At 41.8% G+C, this 21879-nt stretch overlaps 2 protein-coding genes across 2 annotated transcripts in view; both read right to left on the bottom strand.

The window, feature by feature from the left end:
- Positions 1 to 21879, bottom strand: part of LOC136626156 (alpha-2-macroglobulin-like) — a 459985-nt gene that overhangs the window by 106983 nt on the left and 331123 nt on the right. The window lies entirely within an intron of this gene.
- The window catches only part of LOC136624976 (alpha-2-macroglobulin-like), a 250447-nt gene that overhangs the window by 106577 nt on the left and 121991 nt on the right, over positions 1 to 21879 (bottom strand). Inside the window, exons 14-16 of the mRNA XM_066598904.1 lie at positions 19368 to 19513; positions 17559 to 17741; positions 5993 to 6101 (exon numbers count right to left, since the gene is read on the bottom strand). Of these exons, the coding sequence (XP_066455001.1) occupies positions 5993 to 6101; positions 17559 to 17741; positions 19368 to 19513 (438 nt within the window). The remainder of the gene's footprint in view (positions 1 to 5992; positions 6102 to 17558; positions 17742 to 19367; positions 19514 to 21879) is intronic.

Raw genomic sequence — 21879 nt, 5'->3', positions numbered from 1 at the left:
ACACCTACTTCCCTGAGAGTGTTCTGGACTTCAGTTGATGTTGTGAACGGGTTCTTCTTCACCAAAGAAAGTATGCGGCGATCATCCACCACCGTTGTCTTCCGTGGACGCCCAGGCCTTTTTGAATTCCCAAGCTCACCAGTGAATTCCTTTTTTTCTCAGAATGTACCCGACTGTTGATTTTGCTACTCCAAGCATGTCTGCTATCTCTCTGATGGATTTTTTCTTTTTTTTTCAGCCTCAGGATGTTCTGCTTCACCTCAATTGAGAGTTCCTTTGACCGCATGTTGTCTGGTCACAGCAACAGCTTCCAAATCCAAAACCACACACCTGGAATCAACCCCAGACCTTTTAACTACTTAATTGATTACAGGTTAATGAGGGAGATGCCTTCTGAGTTAATTGCAGCCCTTAGAGTCCATTGTCCAATTACTTTTGGTCCCTTGAAAAAGAGGAGGCTATGCATTACAGAGCTATGATTCCTAAACCCTTTCTCCGATTTGGATGTGGAAACTCTCATATTGCAGCTGGGAGTGTGCACTTTCAGCCCATATTATATATATAATTGTATTTCTGAACATGTTTTTGTAAACAGCTAAAATAACAAAACTTGTGTCACTGTCCAAATATTTCTGGCCCTAACTGTATATGCACTTCATTTTGTCATGTTCTTGTGCTGTCCAGACCCTTTTCTTGCTCCGGTAGACTAGACAGAGAATATTTTAATGTGACATATAAAGAGTGAGGTGTGTGTTACAGGTGAATTTAAGCAAAAGTTTAAGAAAGCGTTTGTTTTTTTTGCCCTCCCGGGTGTGTTCTTCTTTTTTGAATTTGAGATTGATCAGGGCAATAGAGCTGTTCAGCATGCTTATTGTTTAGATATACTGCCCAGTATTTTGAGTATTTTTGTGTAAATCAGAGATACAGGAGTAAACAGGGAGTGAAATTATGAGGAACTTGCTAAATAATGGCGCTGAACAGGGCATTGTCCAGAAGACTGCTACGCAGCTTCTTGGGTTGGGGGAGTTAAAATTGCAGTGCAAGAATGTCAAGAAATGTTAAAAAGAGCTGATATGAATCCAGAAGGATGCTTGGCTAGTTGTGTTAGTGGAAATCGGCCATGGGTTGGCTTCTGAGGATCGTCAGCAGCATTGGGTGGCAGATAGTGGGCAGACACGTCAAACCGTAAGACTTTCTTACCTGTGTCTGTACACTGTTGGCAATTCCATGTAATTACAGACTCATTTCTACTTTTATTCTATGTAAGAATGAATAACTATTTGCGGTATGTGGATTTGCAATGGGGGATTTCTTAAAATGAGTCTTGAAAGGAGAGGGTTAATAGCTTCTGCTACTCAAAAGATTAGAGGGAATGGTGAAAGGTTGGGGCTGTTAGCTTAGGAGAAGATTGTGCAGTGGATCAGACAAACTACTGCATAGAATTATGCACAATGTCTCAGCAAATCTGTGCAAAAGGTAAAAAAAAGTTGAAAGAAAATATGTTTACAGTGATTTAAAAGTTGTCCGTGCAACGTGAATGAAAAAAGTGTAATTTTTGCAGCATAGGAGAATTAGAATGTAATACTTGTTGATTCTGACCATCAATAATGTGAATCTGTTATTTTTGTGAACGTTTGTGTGTGTGAGTGTGAAGGACTTCTGTATTTGTTATATATGAGATGTACTCTGTTAGACTGTAAGACTTCAAGTGTGAACAAGATGCTCAAATAGTTAGCTGGACTCCAAGGAGCTACATCATGTAAGGAAAGGGAAGGATTGAAAGTATGCAATGGGTTTGCCCCTCCTCAGTACACACCAGTCTAGCAAAAATTTGAATAGGAGGATGTGAGAGCAGGTTCTGGGAGAGACAGATGCGGAGAGCCAAATCCGGTACAGTGTGGAAAGCTGAGTAAAATTGCCTCAGGAAAGCTGGGTAAGAATCACTGTTAAATTTTTATTTAAATAAAAGCCTAAAATGATGTGTTTCTGAAACAAGCTGAACTTACTTCTGAAGTATAATAAATATTTAGCCTCTGCTGGTGTCCACCTGCTGTATGAGTACAAATTAAAAATCCTTCAGCTGTCAGATTCACTAAGTATGAGACTGCCCTGCACGTACCCTCACATACTAATGACAATAGTTCTTAATACAGCATCATTCCTCCCACTGAATTTGGAAAGGTGGGAGGGAAGGTAGGAGTGGCAAGGGCAGATTTTAAATACATGATTGTCTTGAATTAATCGAAATGAAACTAGCTTTTAAAAATGTTGTTTAAACTCGCATTCCCTACTTAAGAGCTTATTAGTGTGTAAATGAAGGCTCCCACTGTATACAGAAGACAGTTGGAGCGCTGTCTTCTGTATACAGCTTCTGTGTTCTCGAAGTGCTGAGCTGGTATTCAGCTGAGCACTCTAAGTGGGGTATGCAGAAGACAGATGGAGCACTGTTTTCTGTATACAGCTGCAGTGTTCTCGGAGTGCTCAGCTGGTATACAGCTGAGCGCTCTGAGCGGGGTACACAGAAGACAGCAGAAGCGCAATCTTCTGCTGTGTTCTTGGAGCCGAATACCAGCTGAAACAATTCTATCAGTGGTATCCCACTGAGAACTCAGCGCATGGTGCTGATAAGGCTCATTGCTGATTTTTAGCTTGCTAAAAGTTAGCGATGAGCGAGTAGTGCACAAAAAGTGCATGATGGCCGTGCATTTAGACACATCGATTATAGCTCAAAAGATGGCTTTTGAGCAAATTTTGAGCGATAATCGTTACGTCTAAATGGACCTTAACCAGTAAGCAGCCTGAAAATACTTTGTATTTTAAATCACTAGAGCCCACAGAATAACAAGATGTCCTATAGCACAATGATTGCATTTGAGCATGTTAAAAATGAAACAATTGCTTATGCAGTTTTTTAGTTTTTTGTAGATTGTTCCAGATATCATGAAGATGGACAAACAGAAGAGGTTACGCATTGATAACCAATATTGGCAATTGTAGGAAAAAAAACACCCCCTTCCTAGGACTGTAGACTCAGGCGGCCTGAGTTGATGGCGTTTACTACTATGTGTAGACTGGCTGATTGTAAGACTCAAGGTTTGTTTTGCGAATCGCATTTGATTTCGCACCCTTCTAGCGCAGTGGAAATTTTGTTGGATCGTTGGGTAAACCAATCCGGAACGCAGAAGCAGTGTCTTTGTTGTACAATGTTTTATCTCTACCCAAATGGGTAGTTGTCATCAAGGTTCAAGCTCACACCAGGGAAGTAACTCCCGAGGCTCTAAAGAACCAGAGAGTAGATGCAGCAGCCTGATTCCCCTTGACTGAGGTAATGGCTGTTAACCTGGTTGTACCCAAAATGGGTATGGATATCTCTCTGTTGCTTAAATTGCAGGAAAAGGCCTCAAAGAGAAACAAGGAGGACTGGCAAATGAGAGGAGCGAACAGAATACTGATGGGGTCTGAAGAAAGGATCATTTCTTGTGCCTCCCCCCCACACTCTACTTCATGATGTCATACCTGAGCCTTGAGTAAACCCATCAATCCAAGGAGGTAATGTGTGGTATAGTGTCTTCTGATTGGCTTGCCTCAGGGCTCAACATTGCTGCAACCCGGTTTGTACAGGGCTGCATGGTAAGGGCCCGTCACAACTCAGGCCAATTGGTCAAAGTACCTCCTCACTGTTACTTCAAGGCCAAACTGTCTGTTTCAGAGACTGCAGATTGACTGCATACAGCTACCAGAGATAGGTGTTTTGGAGTTTATTGGTTTACGTATAGCTCTTCTCACATTAGCTGGAGGTGTGGCTTGTAAAATAAAATAATGAAAATAATGGGGGTACACATTTTATTATCCCTCTACCCAGTCAGACCTGTGCCTAATCGTAACATTGAGTTGAACCCCTATGAAGTTGTGTTTGATAGGGCCCCTGTAACAGGCCTATACTTTCTCCAGTCCTGGCATGAGGCTCTCACTTCCTACGTGAGTGCTTTATGCTAGCAGTTAACTGTCACTCATAAATGTGCATTTTTCTCAATTTCAGATCCAGGCTCAAAAGAGGAGTCTCATAGTTTTGTTTTCAGGTGACTGGGTTGTCCTTAAAAGAACATATCAAGAAAAAAGTTTGGAACTGAGATACAATGGACCATACCGCATGATGGTCTGTCATAAATGGAAAGCTCTGAATACACACTCTTCAAGAGAGCTGTCGATAATTGCCAAGGCCAAATGGTGACCTTCAGGCAATGTCTGTGGGCATGGCTAATAGGATTTTTTTTTGCCCACTCATACCACAAATGTGGAATTAGTTAGTGAAAGCTAGAGACTGTCTAGATGATTAAAGTTTCACAGTATTAGGGCTAGCTAATCAAACTAATGCAATTCAAGCTTAATTCATTGTTGTGACTAACCAACACACAATAGTGCTGGATTACCTTACAGCTGCCCAAGAGTGACATATGCTAGTATTTTTTGTACTTTGTCACTCTTAGGTGTTCACATGCATCAAACATCTGACTACAAATTAGAGCAAAAACAGAATCCTGCCAGCTAGATGAAACTTCTGAGTGACCTCCCATACTGTTGAGTTATAGTGAAGTAATAGCTCTGGGAGCATCAATAGTGGGGTCTGGGGACTAGCAATAACTAATGGCCGGGTAATAAATGTTATGGCATGTGATATGGCAAGAGCCCTTATCGCTACCTCACAGGCTCTTGACTTATTACTGTTGGATGTACAAGGTATTCAGAAAACTGCTCTATAAAAGAGAGCTACTATCACAGCAGTAAATATGTATCCATTTTGTCTTCTTGTGTCTATCTTATATGCTTCAGTATGTTATATCTTATTTTGTTATTTTCCTTCATGAGAAGTTAGCAGATGCACTGGATGATCAAGGTTGTTGAGCAACTTTAGACAACAAGACTGACGACCTTGGTGTTATCAGAACAAATTATCCAAGACAAAGCTATATTTTATTTTGTACATGTATGTTTCAGAAGGATATTAAGCACAATAGAATATGTTCTGTTTTACTTTTACCCTATAAAATTTAAATGTACCACTAATAAAGGGAGAGATGATTTCAAATTACATCTGGTGTGTGTGTGTGATTTGTAAGCTTCTTTTAAGGGTGCGGACAGACGAGCGCATAAACGGCGCGTTTTTGCGACCAAACGTATATACGTGACCATCTGAGGCAATGGTTTCGAATGTATTCGTTCACATGGGCGATTTTACGGCGCGTAAAAACGGCAATTCGAAAAAAAACGGAACATATGCGACCGAAATACGCGCCAACGCATATTCGATCGCCGAAAAGACCGTTTGCAAAGTAGGAACAAACGAAAATACGCTTTCTAGCTCTGGTCGTGATCGGTGAAAAACGATCGCTCGGGCGATTATACGTTGCGCTCGTGCGAACGTAAATACGCCTACGCTCGTCTGCCCGCACCCTAAGGTCGAGCATTTAACTATTAATTTGGATACCTAAAAACATACCAATTAGCAAGCTTTCACTAACAATGTGTATGGAGAACGCAATGCCCAGAAATTTGCGAACAGGGATTAGGTAATATTTACATGTAGCTGTACAGTGAACCCTCCAGAATTAATTTTACTGGAGGGCCCTATTACCCCAGTACAATATTGGATGTAATTTCATGTGAACACAATTTATTTGAAAATGAGATTTTAAGTAGAGATAAGCAAGCACCAAAATGCTTGGGTGCTTGTTTCTCAAGCCAAGCTTTTTCTAATGCTCGACAGTTTGTTTCGAGTAATGAACCCCATTGAAGTCAATGGGGACCCGAGCATTTTTCAATGGAGCCGTGGCATGGTCGCTCATCTCTAATTTTAAGTAACCTCAAACTTGCTTAAACCTGCACTGAAATGTGGTGTACAGAGAACCTAATATGTGCACACAGAAATTACACATTACTTCCTCTTCCTAAATATCCTGCGGCTACATTGATTAGCTGTGATTTGTGAAATTACCTTTATCACGTTTTTTCTCTGTGGTTCCACTGCGGGCACCAAACAAAGATTCAACACACTTCACTGGTCCCCTCATCTGAGTGTTGGTAAAAACATTTAGGCTGCTGAACTAAAAAAATACAAAAATAAGAGTTAAAATACAAGATAACAATACATCCTAGAAGTGTAGAAACACACACATAAAGTAGCATTGTGACACATTTACAATAAAAGTAGTAACGAAAAACTAGGGGCAGCCATAGATTTAATAGGGCGTGTGCATAGCACCTTCTATTGGTAAACGGCGACCTCTCTCATACTTATTATTACTATTATTACTATTATTATTTTGGCCATTGTATGATTGTCTGTGCAAATTACTATACCGTACTGTGCCATATAACAGTGCAATACAGATGGGTATTCACATGGTGATTTTGATTTCAATGTGTTTATTTAAATGAATGCAGCGATGCTGCAATATAGAAAAATTGTAGCATGTTCTATTTTTTGGTAATATTATTTTGGGTGTCCATTATTTTCTGTAGACCAAAAAGAAACAAAAAATTGCATCGCACTCTCATGCAGATGTTATTTTCATGCAAATGCGATTTTTCTTTTTTCCTATTGAAATAAAATACGATTTTAACATGCGTGAAAGTCACATGTACAACAACGCATTTTTTTTTGCAAAACGCATAGCACTTGCATCTAGGCCTGTGTTTTATATGGTATAACTATGTTCATTTATTTTGCATTGTAACATGTGACTGTTATTAATGTATTTTGATATGATGCTGGTTATACATTGTAACATGCATATGGGACATCAATCATTATATTAATGCATATTTGACTGATGATGTACTGTTTTTGTGTGAGGGCTGTACTCTTTTGTGAAACGTATACATTTTAAATAGTAATATTTTAATATGACTGATAAATAAAGATTTTTTTTTAATAAATTCCTTATCTGATTACCCTTTGTGAATACTGCCAAACTCATTATGCTGTACAGTACCATTAAAGGGGTTGTCCCGCGGCAGCAAGTGGGTCTATACACTTCTGTATGGCCATATTAATGCACTTTGTAATGTACATTGTGCATTAATTATGAGCCATACAGAAGTTATCAAAAGTTTTATACTTACCTGCTCCGTTGCTGGCGTCCTCGTCTCCATGGTGCCGACTAATTTTCGGCCTCCGATGGCCAAATTAGCCGCGCTTGCGCAGTCCGGGTCTTCTCCTGTCTTCAATGGGGCCGCTCGTGCAGAATGCCGGCTCCGTGTAGCTCCGCCCCGTCACGTGCCGATTCCAGCCAATCAGGAGGCTGGAATCGGCAATGGACCGCACAGAAGAGCTGCGGTCCACGGAGGAAGAGGATCCCGGCGGCCATCTTCACCGGTAAGTATAGAAGTCACCGGAGCGCGGGGATTAAGGTAAGCGCTGAGCGTTTTTTTTTTTACGTCCCTGCATCGGGGTTGTTTTGCGCCGAACGGGGGGGGGGGGGGGGTTGAAAAAAAAAAAAACCCGTTTCGGCGCGGCACAACCCCTTTAACACATACATTGACAAATAAAGATACCTCATAATTAGAGATGAGCGAACCTACTCGGCCACGCCCCTTTTTCGCCCGAGCGCCGCGATTTTCGAGTACTTCCGTACTCGGGCGAAAAGATTCGGGGGGCGCCGTGGGTGAGTGGGGGGTTGCAGCGGGGAGTGGGAGGTAGAGGGAGAGAGGGGCTTCCCCCTGTTCCACGTTGCTACCCCCCGCTCCGCCACACCTCCCCCCGCCCCCGGCGCCCCCCGAATCTTTCCACCCGAGTACGGAAGTACTTGAAAATCGCGGTGCTCGATCGAGTAATTACTCGAAAGGAGTAAGTTCGCTCATCTCTACTTATAATAGATTTATATATTAAAATAAGACAGCTTGGTTTGGGCGAAAATGTTTATAGCTGGGTAAAGAAGTGGTTTGTAGATAGAAAGCAGAGGGTAGTAATGAATGCTTCGTACTCTGATTGGGACACCGTTGCTAGCGAGGTGCCACAGGGTTCAATGTTAGGCCGTATTCTTTTCAATATATTTATTCATGGTCTGATGGAGGGACGGCACAGTAAAATATCAATATTTGCAGACCATGAGGACAATGTTCGACTGCAAATGGACCTAAATAAACTGGGGGTTGAGCTGAAAAATTGGCAAATTAAGCTCACCATTGATAAATGTAAGGTCATGCACATGAGCAGTAGAAATGGATGTCAACAATATACACTAAATGGGGTACTGCTAGGGAAAATTGAGATGAAAAAAGACCTGGGGGTACTAGTTGACTGTAGATTTAATCAATGCCAGTCAGCTGCTGTAAAAGCAAATAGAGTCATGGGGTGCCATAATAGAGGTATAAGAGAACATTATTCTTCCACTATATAAGGCACTTGTCAGGCCTCACATGGAATACTGTGTACAGTTCTGGACACCAGGGCTCAGGAAAGACATTGCAGTGTTTGAGGGGGTTCAAAGAAGGGCAACTAAATTAATAAAGAGAATGAGAGGACTGGAATACCCACAGAGGCTATCAAAATTGGGATTATTCATCCTGGGAAAAAGACGGTTACTAGGTAACCACATAACTCTGTACCAATACATTAAGAGACAATAGAAGGATCTCTCCTATGATCTGTTTATATGCAGGACTATGAGGATAACAAGAGGGCATCCTCTATATTTAGAGCAAAGAAGGTTTCCTCACCAACACTGAAGGGAATTCTTTACTGTTGTTAGGACTGTGGATATGGAACCACTGTGTCAACCTTCTGGGTAGGTGAAGATCCGATCCAGCACGGCTGACAGCCAACCCCAGCGTGGATGGTAAGATACCAGATGAACAGCCCCGTATATAGATGGAAACTAGGGAAGGTATCTTGCCCTGAACTGATAACCTGGAGAAGGAGACCCCTGCCTACAATCGGAGCACTCATTCAGATAAGGATGACCCCACTGTCTTCCTCTAGGCGCTGACTTACCCTGGTGGACAAGGATAAACAGAGAAGTGGACAACGGGAACAACAGACTACAGAGTACATGAACGAAGAACACAGAGCACAAGCAGAATTCAGGGTATTAAGGTAACTGCCGAAGCAGGGGCTGGACATGAAGTGAAGGGAACAAACTCTCATCAACACTGCAACAAGGTCTGAAAGGCCCAGGACAGCTATATAGGACGGTGATTAGAAAGGGAGCATCAGCTGAACAGAAGACCAGAAGCTATTAACCATAGGAGTGCTGGAAGAGTGTGAATATAAGCTCAAGGAACAGAGAGAATGGTCCGATGCCCATATTTGCCGGACACAAAAGCAGAAGATTGTGTCTGAACAATGCACCTAACAACTGTAATAGCAGTGAGATTCTGAATCTCTCTGCCTGAGGAAGTGGTGATGGCAAAATCGATGGAGGAGTTTGAGAGGGGACTAGATGTCTTTTGAGAGTGTTATGACATTACAGGATATAGACATTTAATAACCAGTGGGGTTGTTGACTTGGGTCTTGGAGTCAGGTAGGAACTTTCAAATGTTGATCTAGATATTATTCTGACTTCCAATATGGAGTCGGAAAGGAATTTTTTTCCACAATAATCTAAATTGGCTTCTGCCTCATGTGGGTTTTTTTGCCTTCCTCTGGATCAACAAGTGGAATGGAAACAGGCTGAACTGGATGCACATTGTCTTCTTTCAGCCTAACATACTATGTTTACATGGGATGGCTATTGCTCGAATCACTCGAAAGAGCAAATTCAAATGATAGTCATTTAGTGCAAATACAATCACCAACAGGGTGATGAGTTATTAGTCGCTGGTCATTTTGTTTCAGTTTACAAAAAAATAGTCCTTATTATCAAAAGTAATCTGATGTAAAGTCAGAGTTGTTCATATTTGAACAACTTGTGATAAATTTACATGGAGATCTGTTCTATAAACAATATCTCAACAAACAACTAATTAAGAATTATTGTTCTTTGTAAAAGCAAACAAATGACTTGTTCATATGCTTCAACAACATTTCTGAGTAACTGAATGATAGCTTCTCCATGTAAAGGTAACTTAAACTACTATACAATTCCTAATAGCCTTGCTCATGTTGATCAGACTGGCAATAAAATCAACCCAATTTTTGCAAAGTCACATTGGGTAAGTCCAAACCAAATTTTGGCAAAAATCAAAGGAAGAATCAAATTTCCTATGATGCCTGCTAAAGAGGTCAAAGTGCAGCCAATTAGAAGCCAGGGTGCCTTGATGATGTTACCAGTGTGTCCTTCATCTTGTGATTGACATTAGTAAGTCGGCTGCACACTAACGGATGTGCCGGTCCGTGTCCCCACTGTGGCACTGCAGCAAATACCGTTCATAACATGCTATGTAAAAGCGCTTCTTCCTGCACACTCACGGAAACCAATTGAGGTTTATGTGAGTGGAGGAAAAATTGCAGCATGTCCTATTTCAGTGAGGATTCTGCAGGGATGGCTTCCATTGAAGTCAGTGGAAGCCGTCCGACCCGCGGCCCATCCACAATTGAAACTGCGGATAGATTGCGGGTACCCACGTCATTGCCTCATTACGGCGCAGGAAAAATATATGTTTTTAAAATCTGCACTGCGCACGTCTGACAGCGGCTCGCCGCAGCTATCCGCGGTACAGATAAAGAAGAAAAGTGACAGGTAGGCATGAAGGCCGACCATTTGTGTGCAGCAGGCCTTAGAGAAACAAAATTGCTTTGGAGATATGATATCTTTTAATAGCTAACAAAAAGACATGATGTTATAAAGTAAGCTTTCAAACCTACTTAGGGTTCTTCCTCGGGCTTAATGAAATAGATCCAAATATGTATTAAAAGGCCCAGACATTGTGTGATTAATTAACACTTAAAACAGTACCAGAACAGGATGAGTAGAGGGGTAAATACTTAATTAGTCCACTGATAAGGTTTTGAAAGTTTTAGTTTGGTCTCTAAATTGGGCGTCAACAGGCCATTGTGTTATCTCTGTTATAGGTTTCTCATAAGCTCCATTGTAGCATGAAGCCACTTGAGATGTTTATGCCTATGTGTCAAAGGTGATTATAAGATTTTACTCCCAAATTGTTCTATAATGTTGAGATTTCAAGTTAGCTTTTAATATATTAACTTTCATATGTTCTATGTTGTATCCGTGACTAGAAAAATGCTCAGCCTTAGGTAATTCGGTCTTTCTTTCTTTAATTGCTTGATGATGAGACCTCATCCTCGGTTAAAGTTTTTGCCCTGTTTCTCCAACATAAAGCCCCTCAACTAGACATTTACTGCAGAGAATCAGGTGGACGTGGAACATGTGAATGTCTTAGGCATCTTATAGTCCTGTACATGTGAGCAGGTCTTGCAGCTCCTTACATTGTAGGAATAAGTTTATTTTTGTGTGTCGGAGGGCAATGCACTGCTGATTATAAAGTTCCTTAAATTTCAAAGTTGCCACAGAAGGGAAGGGTCAGGGAATGTAATTTTCTTATGTAGGGTAAAATGGAGTTTCCTTGCAGTTTTCCTTAGTATTTCTAGGAGTGAATTGTAGGTCACTAATAGAGGTACACAATTGTTTTCTTCCTTCTCTGTGTATTGTAGTAATTGATTTCTGGGTATCCTGGTGGATCTGGTAATTTCATCACCAATTAAGGTGGAATGGTATCTCTGATTTGAAAACATCATTTTAGATGGTATGAATGTTCATCTCTGTATGCTTTTTTGGATCTACTCCATTAATCTTGAGGATAAATCCTAAGTAGATTTGAAAGCTTGCTAGATAGAGATGAGCGAGCACGAAAATGCTCGGGTGCTCGTTACTCGGAACAAAATTACCACGATGCTCGAGGGTTCGTTTCGAGTAACGAACCCCATTGAAGTCAATGGGCGACCGGAGCATTTTTGTATTTCGCCGATGCTCGCTAAGGTTTTCATGTGTGAAAATCTGGGCAATTCTACAAAGTGATGGGAACGACACAGTGACGGATAGGGCAGGCGAGGGGCTACATGGTGGGCTGCATCTCAAGTTCCCAGGTCCCACTATTAAGCCACAATAGCGGCAAGAGTGGGCCCCCCCGCACTGTCAGCGTAAAGATCGTTCTCCTCTGCCACAGCTGTAACAGCTGTAGCAGAGAAGAACGATGTTTGCCCATTGAATTCAATGGAGCCAGCAATACAGCAGGTTCCACTGAATGCAATGGGCTGCCGGCGATCGCAGGATGAATTGTCGGGAAGGGGTTAAATATATAACCCCTTCCCTGCAATTCATCCAGAAAAGTGTTACAATAAAAATATATACCGGCGTATAAGGCGACCGGGCGTATAAGACGACCCCCCAACTGTCACCTTATACGCCGGTAATACAGTGGAGCAAAGAATAAAAAGCATTACTTACTTCTTCAGACGATCTGCGCCGCTCCTGCAGGCTGTCACTCCCTCCTGGTGTTTGCAGGCTTTTGCTCCCTCCTGGTCCACGGCAGACTATTGCTTTCTCTACGAAAGGCTTGAAATCCCCGCCTCCAGAAACACAGCCAATCACAGCCATTCAATGACATCATTGTCATTGGCTGTGATTGGCTGAAGGCACATGTGTTTCTGGAGGCAGGGATTTAAAGCCTTTTGTAGAGAAAGCAATAGTCTGCCGTGGACCAGGAGGGAGCAAGAGCCTGCAAACACCAGGAGGGAGTGACAGCCTGCAGGAGCGGCGCAGATCGTCTGAAGAAGTGAGTAATGCTTTTTATTCTTTGCTCCACTGTATTACCGGCGTATAAGGTGACAGTTGGGGGGTCGTCTTATACGCCCCGTCGCCTTATACGCCGGTATATATTTTTATTGTAACACATTTCTGGATGAATTGCAGGGAAGGGGTTATATATTTAACCCCTTCCCTACAATTCATCCTGCGATCGCCGGCAGCCCATTGCTTTCAATGGAATCGGCTGTATTGCCGGCTCCATTGAATTCAATGGGCAAACATCGTTCTTCTCTGTCACAGCTGTTACAGCTGTGGCAGAAAAGAATGATTTGTCTTCTATATGTTCTCAATGGGGTCGGCGCTGCTGCCGCCGGCCCCATTGAGCGCATATAGAGAAGATTTATGGCCTTTACAAGGACCGTTGGGGTTCTTGAAACCTAAAATACTCCTAACACTCTCCCTATAGCAGCTCCAACACGATAGCACTTTCCCTGAACTAATGTCAGAATGCATCCGTAGCGAGCCGCGGGAGGGGCAGATTTCAATACTCGGGTGACACCTAATCTCGCCAGCCACTCACTGCAGGGGGGTGGTATAGGGCTTGAACGTTGCAGGGGGAAGTTGTAATGCCTTCCCTGTCTTTCTATTGGCCAGAAAAGCGCGCAAATTTCTCAGAGATGATAGTGAAAGTAACCCGAACATCACGTGGTGCTCGTTAAGAGTAACGAGCATCCCGAACACCCTAATATTCGCCCGAGCATCAAGCTCGGACGAGTACGTTCGCTCATCTCTATTGCTAGATCATCTTGTCTATTTTGGACAACATATATATACACAAGCAAACTTTTGCTCTAGGACAAAAAATCTGATATTTAATTAGATATATTTTACCTTACCATAAAAAGCTTGTAAGTATCAAGCGTTATATAATAGTTCTGAGTGTCAGCTGTCTTATTCTCTGGGCATTGTTGGCTTTCACTCTCCTCTACTATCATATCGTGTGGATGTATAAGGCTATTTCCCATGGTTAATATTTCTTCTCTCTGCAAGCAAGACCATAATGGCAGTTAGTGTGTGTCATACTATAATTTCACACTTGTTAAAAACGCTCTTAATACGAGTCCTATATTACATAATAGCATACACATATTGGACAGTATATTGCTGACATCAGAGAAGATAATCCATCTGGCAGAAGATGAACATACTAGAGATGATGTGTTTACTTTTATACATGTGAATACACAGTATGTGCTGTGGAGGTATCCCATTGAATTCCAAGCTTGCCTGCTGCAATCTCTGCTCCTTTGCTGACCATAGCAACAGTGGCAGCAGGAATTAGCTGATCGAAGGGGATCCGAGCAACAGGTCCCCACCAATCACCTACTGATGAAATTTGACAATGTCTAGGAATACTTTAACTAAATATCACCTTATAATACAGTGACCATAACGTTGCAGGACAGGGAACACCACAACGTGCTCAATGCATACCCCAAAGTGACGTGGAAACTGAATGGAGCAGCAGTCGCACATGCACAGGGCCGTTCCATTAATTTCAATGGAGCTGACGAAAATACCTGTATGCAAGTGTTCGACTATTTCCAGCAGTCCCATTGAAAACAAATGGAATGACACCACGCACCTGCAACCTCTGCTCCATTCAATTTCTCCTCCTGTGGACAGGTGATAAATGTCAATTTTGGTACAACCCCTTTAACCAGCATGCCATGTGAAGGGTTGTCTTCCCTGGTGTGGTTCAGCTTTGTGTTTCTTATATCTAAAAATGATTTTATGATATAATTTGCTGTGTGGCCAATCATGGTGAGCACTGGACCCCTCAGTTTTATACTTTTTATACTAGAATTCAGTATTTTGTTTGTGCTGTGTCTTATTTTTTTGTAATAAATCGGACTACAGTTGAAGCTGCTTGTCTGCGGGACTCTTAACTAGCAGCATTACATTCTTTCTTAGAATATAGCAGCCTTGAAAAAACAATTGATTGCTGTGTGTCCAGCTACTCTAACCCAGTGATCAACTGTTCTCACTGTTGGTAGCTCCATGTGACCACTCAGTGTAGTATTTCACAGAATCTATTCAAATAAAGCACTAAAATGATAATAGACTCTTAGTCTGCCAGCGCAGGAGGAGCTGTTTCCAGTGACCTCTAGTAGTTGGGGGTCTGAGTGGAATTCTCTATGATGTCCTTGTGCTGTAAGAGAATATATGGAAAGGGTTTATCTGAATGGGAAAATCATTTCAGATCCTTAATAGAGATGAGCGAGCATACTCGTCCGAGCTTGATGCTCGTTCGAGTATTAGGGTGCTCGAGATGCTCGTTACTCGAGACGAGCACCACGCGGTGCTCGTCTCGATTAAACGAGCACTGACCCTTGAATTCAATGGAGCCGGCAATACAGCCGGCTCCATTGAAAGCAATGGGCTGCTGGCTAGTGCGGGATGAATTTTCGGGAAGGGCTTAAAAATATAAACCCTTACCTGAAAATCATCCTAAAATGTGTAAAAAGTAAAAAAAATATATACTCATCTTGTCCTGGCAGAACGATGTTAGCCCATTGAATTCAATGGAGCCGGCAATACAGCCAGCTCCATTGAAAGCAATGGGCTGCCGGCGATCGCACAATGAGTTTTCAGGAAGGGCTTAAATATATAAGCCCTTCCCTGCAATTCATCCAGAAATGTGTAAAAATAAAAAAAATATATATACTCACCTGCTCCCGGCAGACGGAGTTCAGCTGCAGACAGCTGGCAGTTCTCCTGAACTGCTCTCTGCAGTATTCAGCAGTCGGGGATGTAAAATCCCTGCCTGCTGAATGAGCTGCCTCTGATTGGTCACAGCCTGACCAATCAGAGGCAGATCTCACTCACACCCATTCATGAATTCATGAATGGGTGAGTGCATGCTGCCTCTGATTGGCTCAGCGCAGCTCTCAGCTGAATGACAGCAGTTCAGCACCACAGTACAGGGGACAGCAGGAGAAGACGTGGCTGTGCCCCCGCAGCTGAAGGGAGGTGAGTATCTATTTTTTTTTGTTTTTTAAATCACTTTTAATTAATTTCCAGGGAATGGCTTATATGTAAAGCCCTTCCCTGAAAAAGAATTCAGGTGTGCCAGCGGACCATTGTCTTCAATGGAGTCGCCGGCAGCAGCAGTGGCTCCATTGAAGAGAATGCCTGCATTTTTATTCTTTTTTACACTAAAATCTTTCTTTTTCAGGTAAGGGCTTATATTTTTAAGCCCTTCCCGAAAATTCATCCCGCGCTCGCCAGCAGCCCACTGCTTTCAATGGAGCCGGCTGTATTGCCGGCTCCATTGAATTCAATGGGCTAACATCGTTCTTCTCTGCCACAGCTGTTACAGCTGTGGCAGAGGAGAACGATCATTATCCTGACAGTGGGGGGTGGGGGGTCTCACTCTTGCCACTATTGTGGCTTAATAGTGAGGCCTCGGAGCCCGAAATGCAGCCCTGCATGTTGCTCCTCACCTGCCCTATCCATTTCTGTGTTTTTTACATGACTTTGGTGATTTGCTAAGATTTTTACAAATGAAAACCTTAGCGGAGCACCAGTCATATACAAAAATGCTCGAGTCACCCATTGACTTCAATAGGGTTCGTTACTCGAAACGAACTCTCGAGCATCACTGAAAGTTCGACTCGAGTAACGAGCTCTCGAGCATTTTGGTGCTCGCTCATCTCTAATCCTTACATATTTTAGCAAGAGGATGATGTGTGACAAGCAGTTCAGTTGCTAATATAGAAGAGCAGAGGCTGTAATTTGACATAGTGGGACACATTTATCAATGTACAGTATAATCAATTTTCTGGTGTGAATATTTAACATGGTGCTGAGGATCAGGCTGGAGTTTCTCCTAGGCCACAGAAGACGGTTGAGCTAGTACAGTGCCAGTTTGTATACTGGTTTGGACCCAACATGGAGTCATGGCACTCTGATCAGCTTTGGTGAGTAGTGAGTCATAAGACATTCATGTATTGGCTCAAGCCATGATAAATCTGGTTTGGGCTGTTACCTGATATCTCTTTAAAATAGATACAGGGCAATGCAGTTATTCTCGTCAATCGTGAATAACTGACATAGGCATCAGACATCTTGTATGCTGGAAACAACAGTTCAATTTTATCTTAATGGTGCTACAAGCACAATAGATTCAAGGCAATATATGGGCTGACTGCAAGTAAAGTCTCCTAGTGGGTCGCAAGAGAGCAAAGTCATTTCTCCCTTATCTGGGGGAGTAATAAGCAGGTATTAACAACAGTCTATTATTGTGCCAGTACTTCACAGCTTAACCTTATTTATGAAGATTTTTTCAACTTGGTGTTAATCAACTCATAGAGTGGAAATGGGAGGGTTACAGGGCTGCAGGGATCTCCTAATCAAACGGATGCCCCCTTAATCAGCTTCAGTCCATGGGGTTTTGCACTCATCCAATACTTGCCTATAGGGCTCACTGTAGCTTTGCTTTTTCCTATATAGCACCATGCTGCTCACTACCTCACTGCAGACACTTCACTTTAGCTGTCCTTACTTCAGACACTACACTTTAGCTGCACTCCGCTCCCCTCCAGGATGCTGGTCCAGAGCTGCATAGAAAATCTCTGCATCCTGTGTCCTCCCCCTCCTAAATTCACAGAGTCAAGTGTACAAATTCAGGGAGAATTATCATGGACAAACAACCTCCACACAGCAGAACATGTATACCCTGTTACAAATGCATAAATAATATAAAACATGGAAAAAATGATCAACAAGTTCTACCACTAGCTGCTACATCAGTCACTAATACGGTGCCAAAAGAAGCAACTTCATGTGAATATTATAGTATCCAGTGGAGCAAAACTTACAAGATCTGATAGCAGTGATCTGTCCTGAGGGTTTTGAAGTAAATATCCTTTATCCACAGAACGTATAGAGCAGAGGGATCCAGCGCTTGCTGACACTTCCAAATTTACACTTGCCCCAGGATGGACCTGCTCCTCGGAGAACTTAAGTTGGACCTGTATAGTGGATGACAAGACCTTTTGAATTAGGCTCTGTTTACACTTGCATTAGGAGCCTCCAACTGGCTTTCCATCTTCCTTTTGGGGTATTTTTGAAGGCAAAGATTGTGCAGTCTTTAGCGCTGTCTCTGCCATAGAAAATACCAGTACACTTGTCACAGTATTGGGCATAGCTGTCACGTCTCCATTCTAAATGTAAGCAATAATGCTTGTATGAATAGTGCCTTTAACCTTTATATTATAAATATACAATATATACACATTATGCAAGTACTAAAAAAGAAATTGTATTTAACAATGATTTATCAAGTATCATATTTGTCAGATGCTACGTTGCACCTGACCACAAGACTATAGGGAGCAGGTTACAAGTGAGACAAAAAAAATCAAATTAAGTTCACTAAATTTAAACTCTCAATGAACTCTAATACGGTATAATAATAATAGGATGCATAATTGGTACCGCCCTTTCCCACAGGGTAGGGGATAACTTGAAATTCTGGTACAAGCACTTTAAATGGGACAATTTAAAAATACAACTTTTCCAGCATAACACAAGCATTCATACAGCTATATCACAAAAAAAAAAAAGAATTCATAGCTCTTGGAAGGCGGGGATGAAAACAATCAACGAAAAAATGAAAAAATGGCTTTGAAAGAATGTGGTTAATGCTATTGTCTTTTGTGCAAATTACTGCACAGCTAACTTATGACAGAATCTGCAATGCAGGCTCCAACACAGATGTGAGCAAAAGCCTAACAATGATAATAAGGGTACATCCACATATACTTGAAATTAGATGAAACTTTATGTCGCAGATTTTACTTGCAGACTTCATTTTTTTTTTAAAGTAGAGGGGTGAAATATGTGGAACAATCCACAGCATTATACTCATGTTACACATGCAGCTTTTGCTACAGATTTGTGGATAAATCAACCAGGAGATTTGCAATTAATTTTTCCATCCTGCCTGAACCCCGCTTTAGGCCTCATTCAGACGAGCGCACATACGTGCACACAAAAGCGTGCATCCACGGACGTGCCAAAACACGCGTGAAAGAAGATCCGTGCACATTGCTTTCAATGCGTCCACCGCTGCTGCCAGTGGCCCTATTGAAAGCAATGGGCTGCTGGCAACCCCTGCAGTGATTTTCGGGAAAGGGGCCACAGACCTATGCAGGGCCAAGGCACTATGCAGTGCATGCATGTCCTATCTTTTGCAGGTGCGCATGTTTGCACGCCTGTAAAATACGGACATGCGAACACATCATAGGAAACCAATGGTTCTAAACAGACGCGTACACCTATGTACGCACAGAAACACGCTTGTCTGAATGAGGCCTTAGGACTTAAATGCATAGCTGTGTTGTTGTCTCATTTTGCAGCTGTGAAAATCGCGCAAGAAAAGATAGGACTTGCCCCATCTTCCGACTTCTTTTTTACAAACTCGAGCATAAAAGCATGGTGTTTGAACGGCAAAGAAAAAATAATTATTTTATCCGGTTCATGCGCTAATACGCCCCACTGCGGTGTATCATTACATGTTTCAATAATCCAGATTTACTGTAGTGATATGATTGTGAATATTTTTATATAGAAATCCACCTTGTTGTTTTTCATACCTTTTCTTTTGCACATAATGGAACGCGATATGGTACTCCATTTGCAATAGTTTCTCCATTTGGTAGTACTGAGAAAACTAGCAGAACAGTAAGGGGGAACATATCTGCATCTATATGAATATGTATAGGAAATGAACCATGTATAGCTGAAAGCAAAAAGAAAATGACACTTGTCAGATACAGTCTTACAGCAAATATCAGGATATAAATGATACTTTATATCCACATATATAGGGACATAGTTCAATAGTTGAATAGTAACATTCAGCGTTAGGGCGAGCACCCACTGGCGTTTTTTTTACCTGCGTTTTGCGTTTTTCCTGCACAGGCATAGAGATAACATGTGTTCCTGTCCACTGGCGTTTTTTTTGCGTTGCGTTTGCATTTTTAACATAGGAACTGTCAGTTGCATATGTGTCCTTATTTTTCTCCTAATGGAAATTAATGGAAAAGCCGCGAAAACGCCGCGAAAAACGCTGCGAAAAACGCTGCGAAAAACGCTGCGTTTTTTTCCTGCGGAAAACGCAAATGCCAGTGGGTGCTCGCCCTTAGACTTGCCCACAAGGCTGGGCTGCTGTCAGCACCCAGTAAGATCAGGTAAGTGCCAGGCTCACTGCTCGTAAATTTCATGACATAGGATGTTGAGAGAGATGCTACTATACAAGCAGCTCCTTCATATAACTCATTCTTGCCAGGTCTCAATTTAAAGAGCTGCTGTACATGAGGCAGGAACACGAATAAGGAACACTAAAACCATACTAATATTATAAAAGCGAAAGTCACTCTGTCTGTCTGTTTGTTTGTTACCTTTTCACAGCTAAACTGCTGAAGCGATTTTGATGAAATTTTGCAGGGAGAAAACTTGCATCTTGAGTAAGGACATATGATATGTGTTCTTGTGAAAATTTAGAGTTCTCTAGGCAGCACGATAAGACAGATTTATTTGGTGATGCGCTGGCACACCTAAGCTGCTCCGTGTGGCGAGGCAGAGGGGAAGAGGGTGCACATCATAAGCTATCCCTACACAAATGGACAGACATATGTGGGCAGACATCGTTGCCGCACGTATGCGATTATTAAGTGCTGCGCAGGGGAGAGGAAGGAGGTGCACATCATAAGCTATGCCTCCCCAAACGGGCAGACACATGAGGGCAGGCATCCTTGCCACACGTATGTGATTATTAAGCTAGTAGAGATGCCTTGCATTGCCCAGGATTAAAACTTGAACGAAAGAAACATTAAAATAGATTGAGATTTTAAAGAAAATCTGTGATGCCCATAGCAACCAATGACAGCACAGCTTTTACTTTACTTCAGCAGTATAACAAATAGCAACCAATCACAATGCAGCTTTAATTTTACCCTAGCAGTGTAACAAATGAAAGCTGGGCTGTATAAGAAACAGATAGATTTTCTCTCACAACTTGATTGAAAGACACCTTAACGTGGATTGAGATTTTAAAGAAAATCTGTGTTGCCCATTGCAGCCAATCACAGCACAGCTTTAATTTCACCTCAGCAGTATAACAAATAGAAACCAATCACACAGCGCTGCTTTTATTTTATCTCAACTGTGTAAGAAATGAAAGCTGAGCTCTAGCAATCAATCATTCCAATAATACCAACGGATTTGCATTTTCAAAAGGCTGCAATTCTCTCTAAAAATAGCATTTGCGATGATGATCAATAAGGCTCAAGGGTAAACACTTAAGGTAGCAGGTGTACATTTAGAAAAAAACATGTTTTTCTCATGGGCAACTGTATGTGGTGTGCTCTCGTGTATACAGCCTACAAAACCTTTATATCTTAGCAAAATCTGACAAGACCAAAAATGTAGTTTACAGAACTGTGCTGACATAGCATATTGCAGTTACATTCCTTTCACTATTTCAACTTTTTCCATTTCAATATACAGGAGAACACAGATTATATATACACTACCGTTCAAAAGTTTGGGGTCACATTGAAATGTCCTTATTTTTGAAGGAAAAGCACTGTACTTTTCAATGAAGATAACTTTAAACTAGTCCTAACTTTAAACAAATGCACTCTATACATTGCTAATGTGGTAAATGACTATTCTAGCTGCAAATGCCTGGTTTTTTGTGCAAAATCTACAAAGGTGAATAGAGGCCCATTTCCAGCAACTATCACTCCAGTGTTCTAATGGTACAATGTGTTTGCTCATTGGCTCAGAAAGCTAATTGATGATTAGAAAACCCTTGTGCAATCATGTTCACACATCTGAAAACAGTCTAGCTCGTTACAGAAGCTACAAAACTGACCTTCCTGTGAGCAGATTGAGTTTCTGGAGCATCACATTTGTGGGGCCAATTAAACGCTCAAAATGGCCAGAAAAAGAGAACTTTCATCTGAAACTCGACAGTCTATTCTTGTTCTTAGAAATGAAGGCTATTCCATGCAAGAAATTGCTAAGAAATTGAAGATTTCCTACAACGGTGTGTACTACTCCCTTCAGAGGACAGCACAAACAGGCTCTAACCAGAGTAGA

This window comes from Eleutherodactylus coqui, chromosome 4 (genome assembly GCF_035609145.1).
Source record: "Eleutherodactylus coqui strain aEleCoq1 chromosome 4, aEleCoq1.hap1, whole genome shotgun sequence".
In the NCBI taxonomy this organism is placed as follows: domain Eukaryota; kingdom Metazoa; phylum Chordata; class Amphibia; order Anura; family Eleutherodactylidae; genus Eleutherodactylus; species Eleutherodactylus coqui.
Note: the sequence above shows the minus strand (reverse complement) of the source record. Positions and strands in the feature narration are given on the sequence as shown.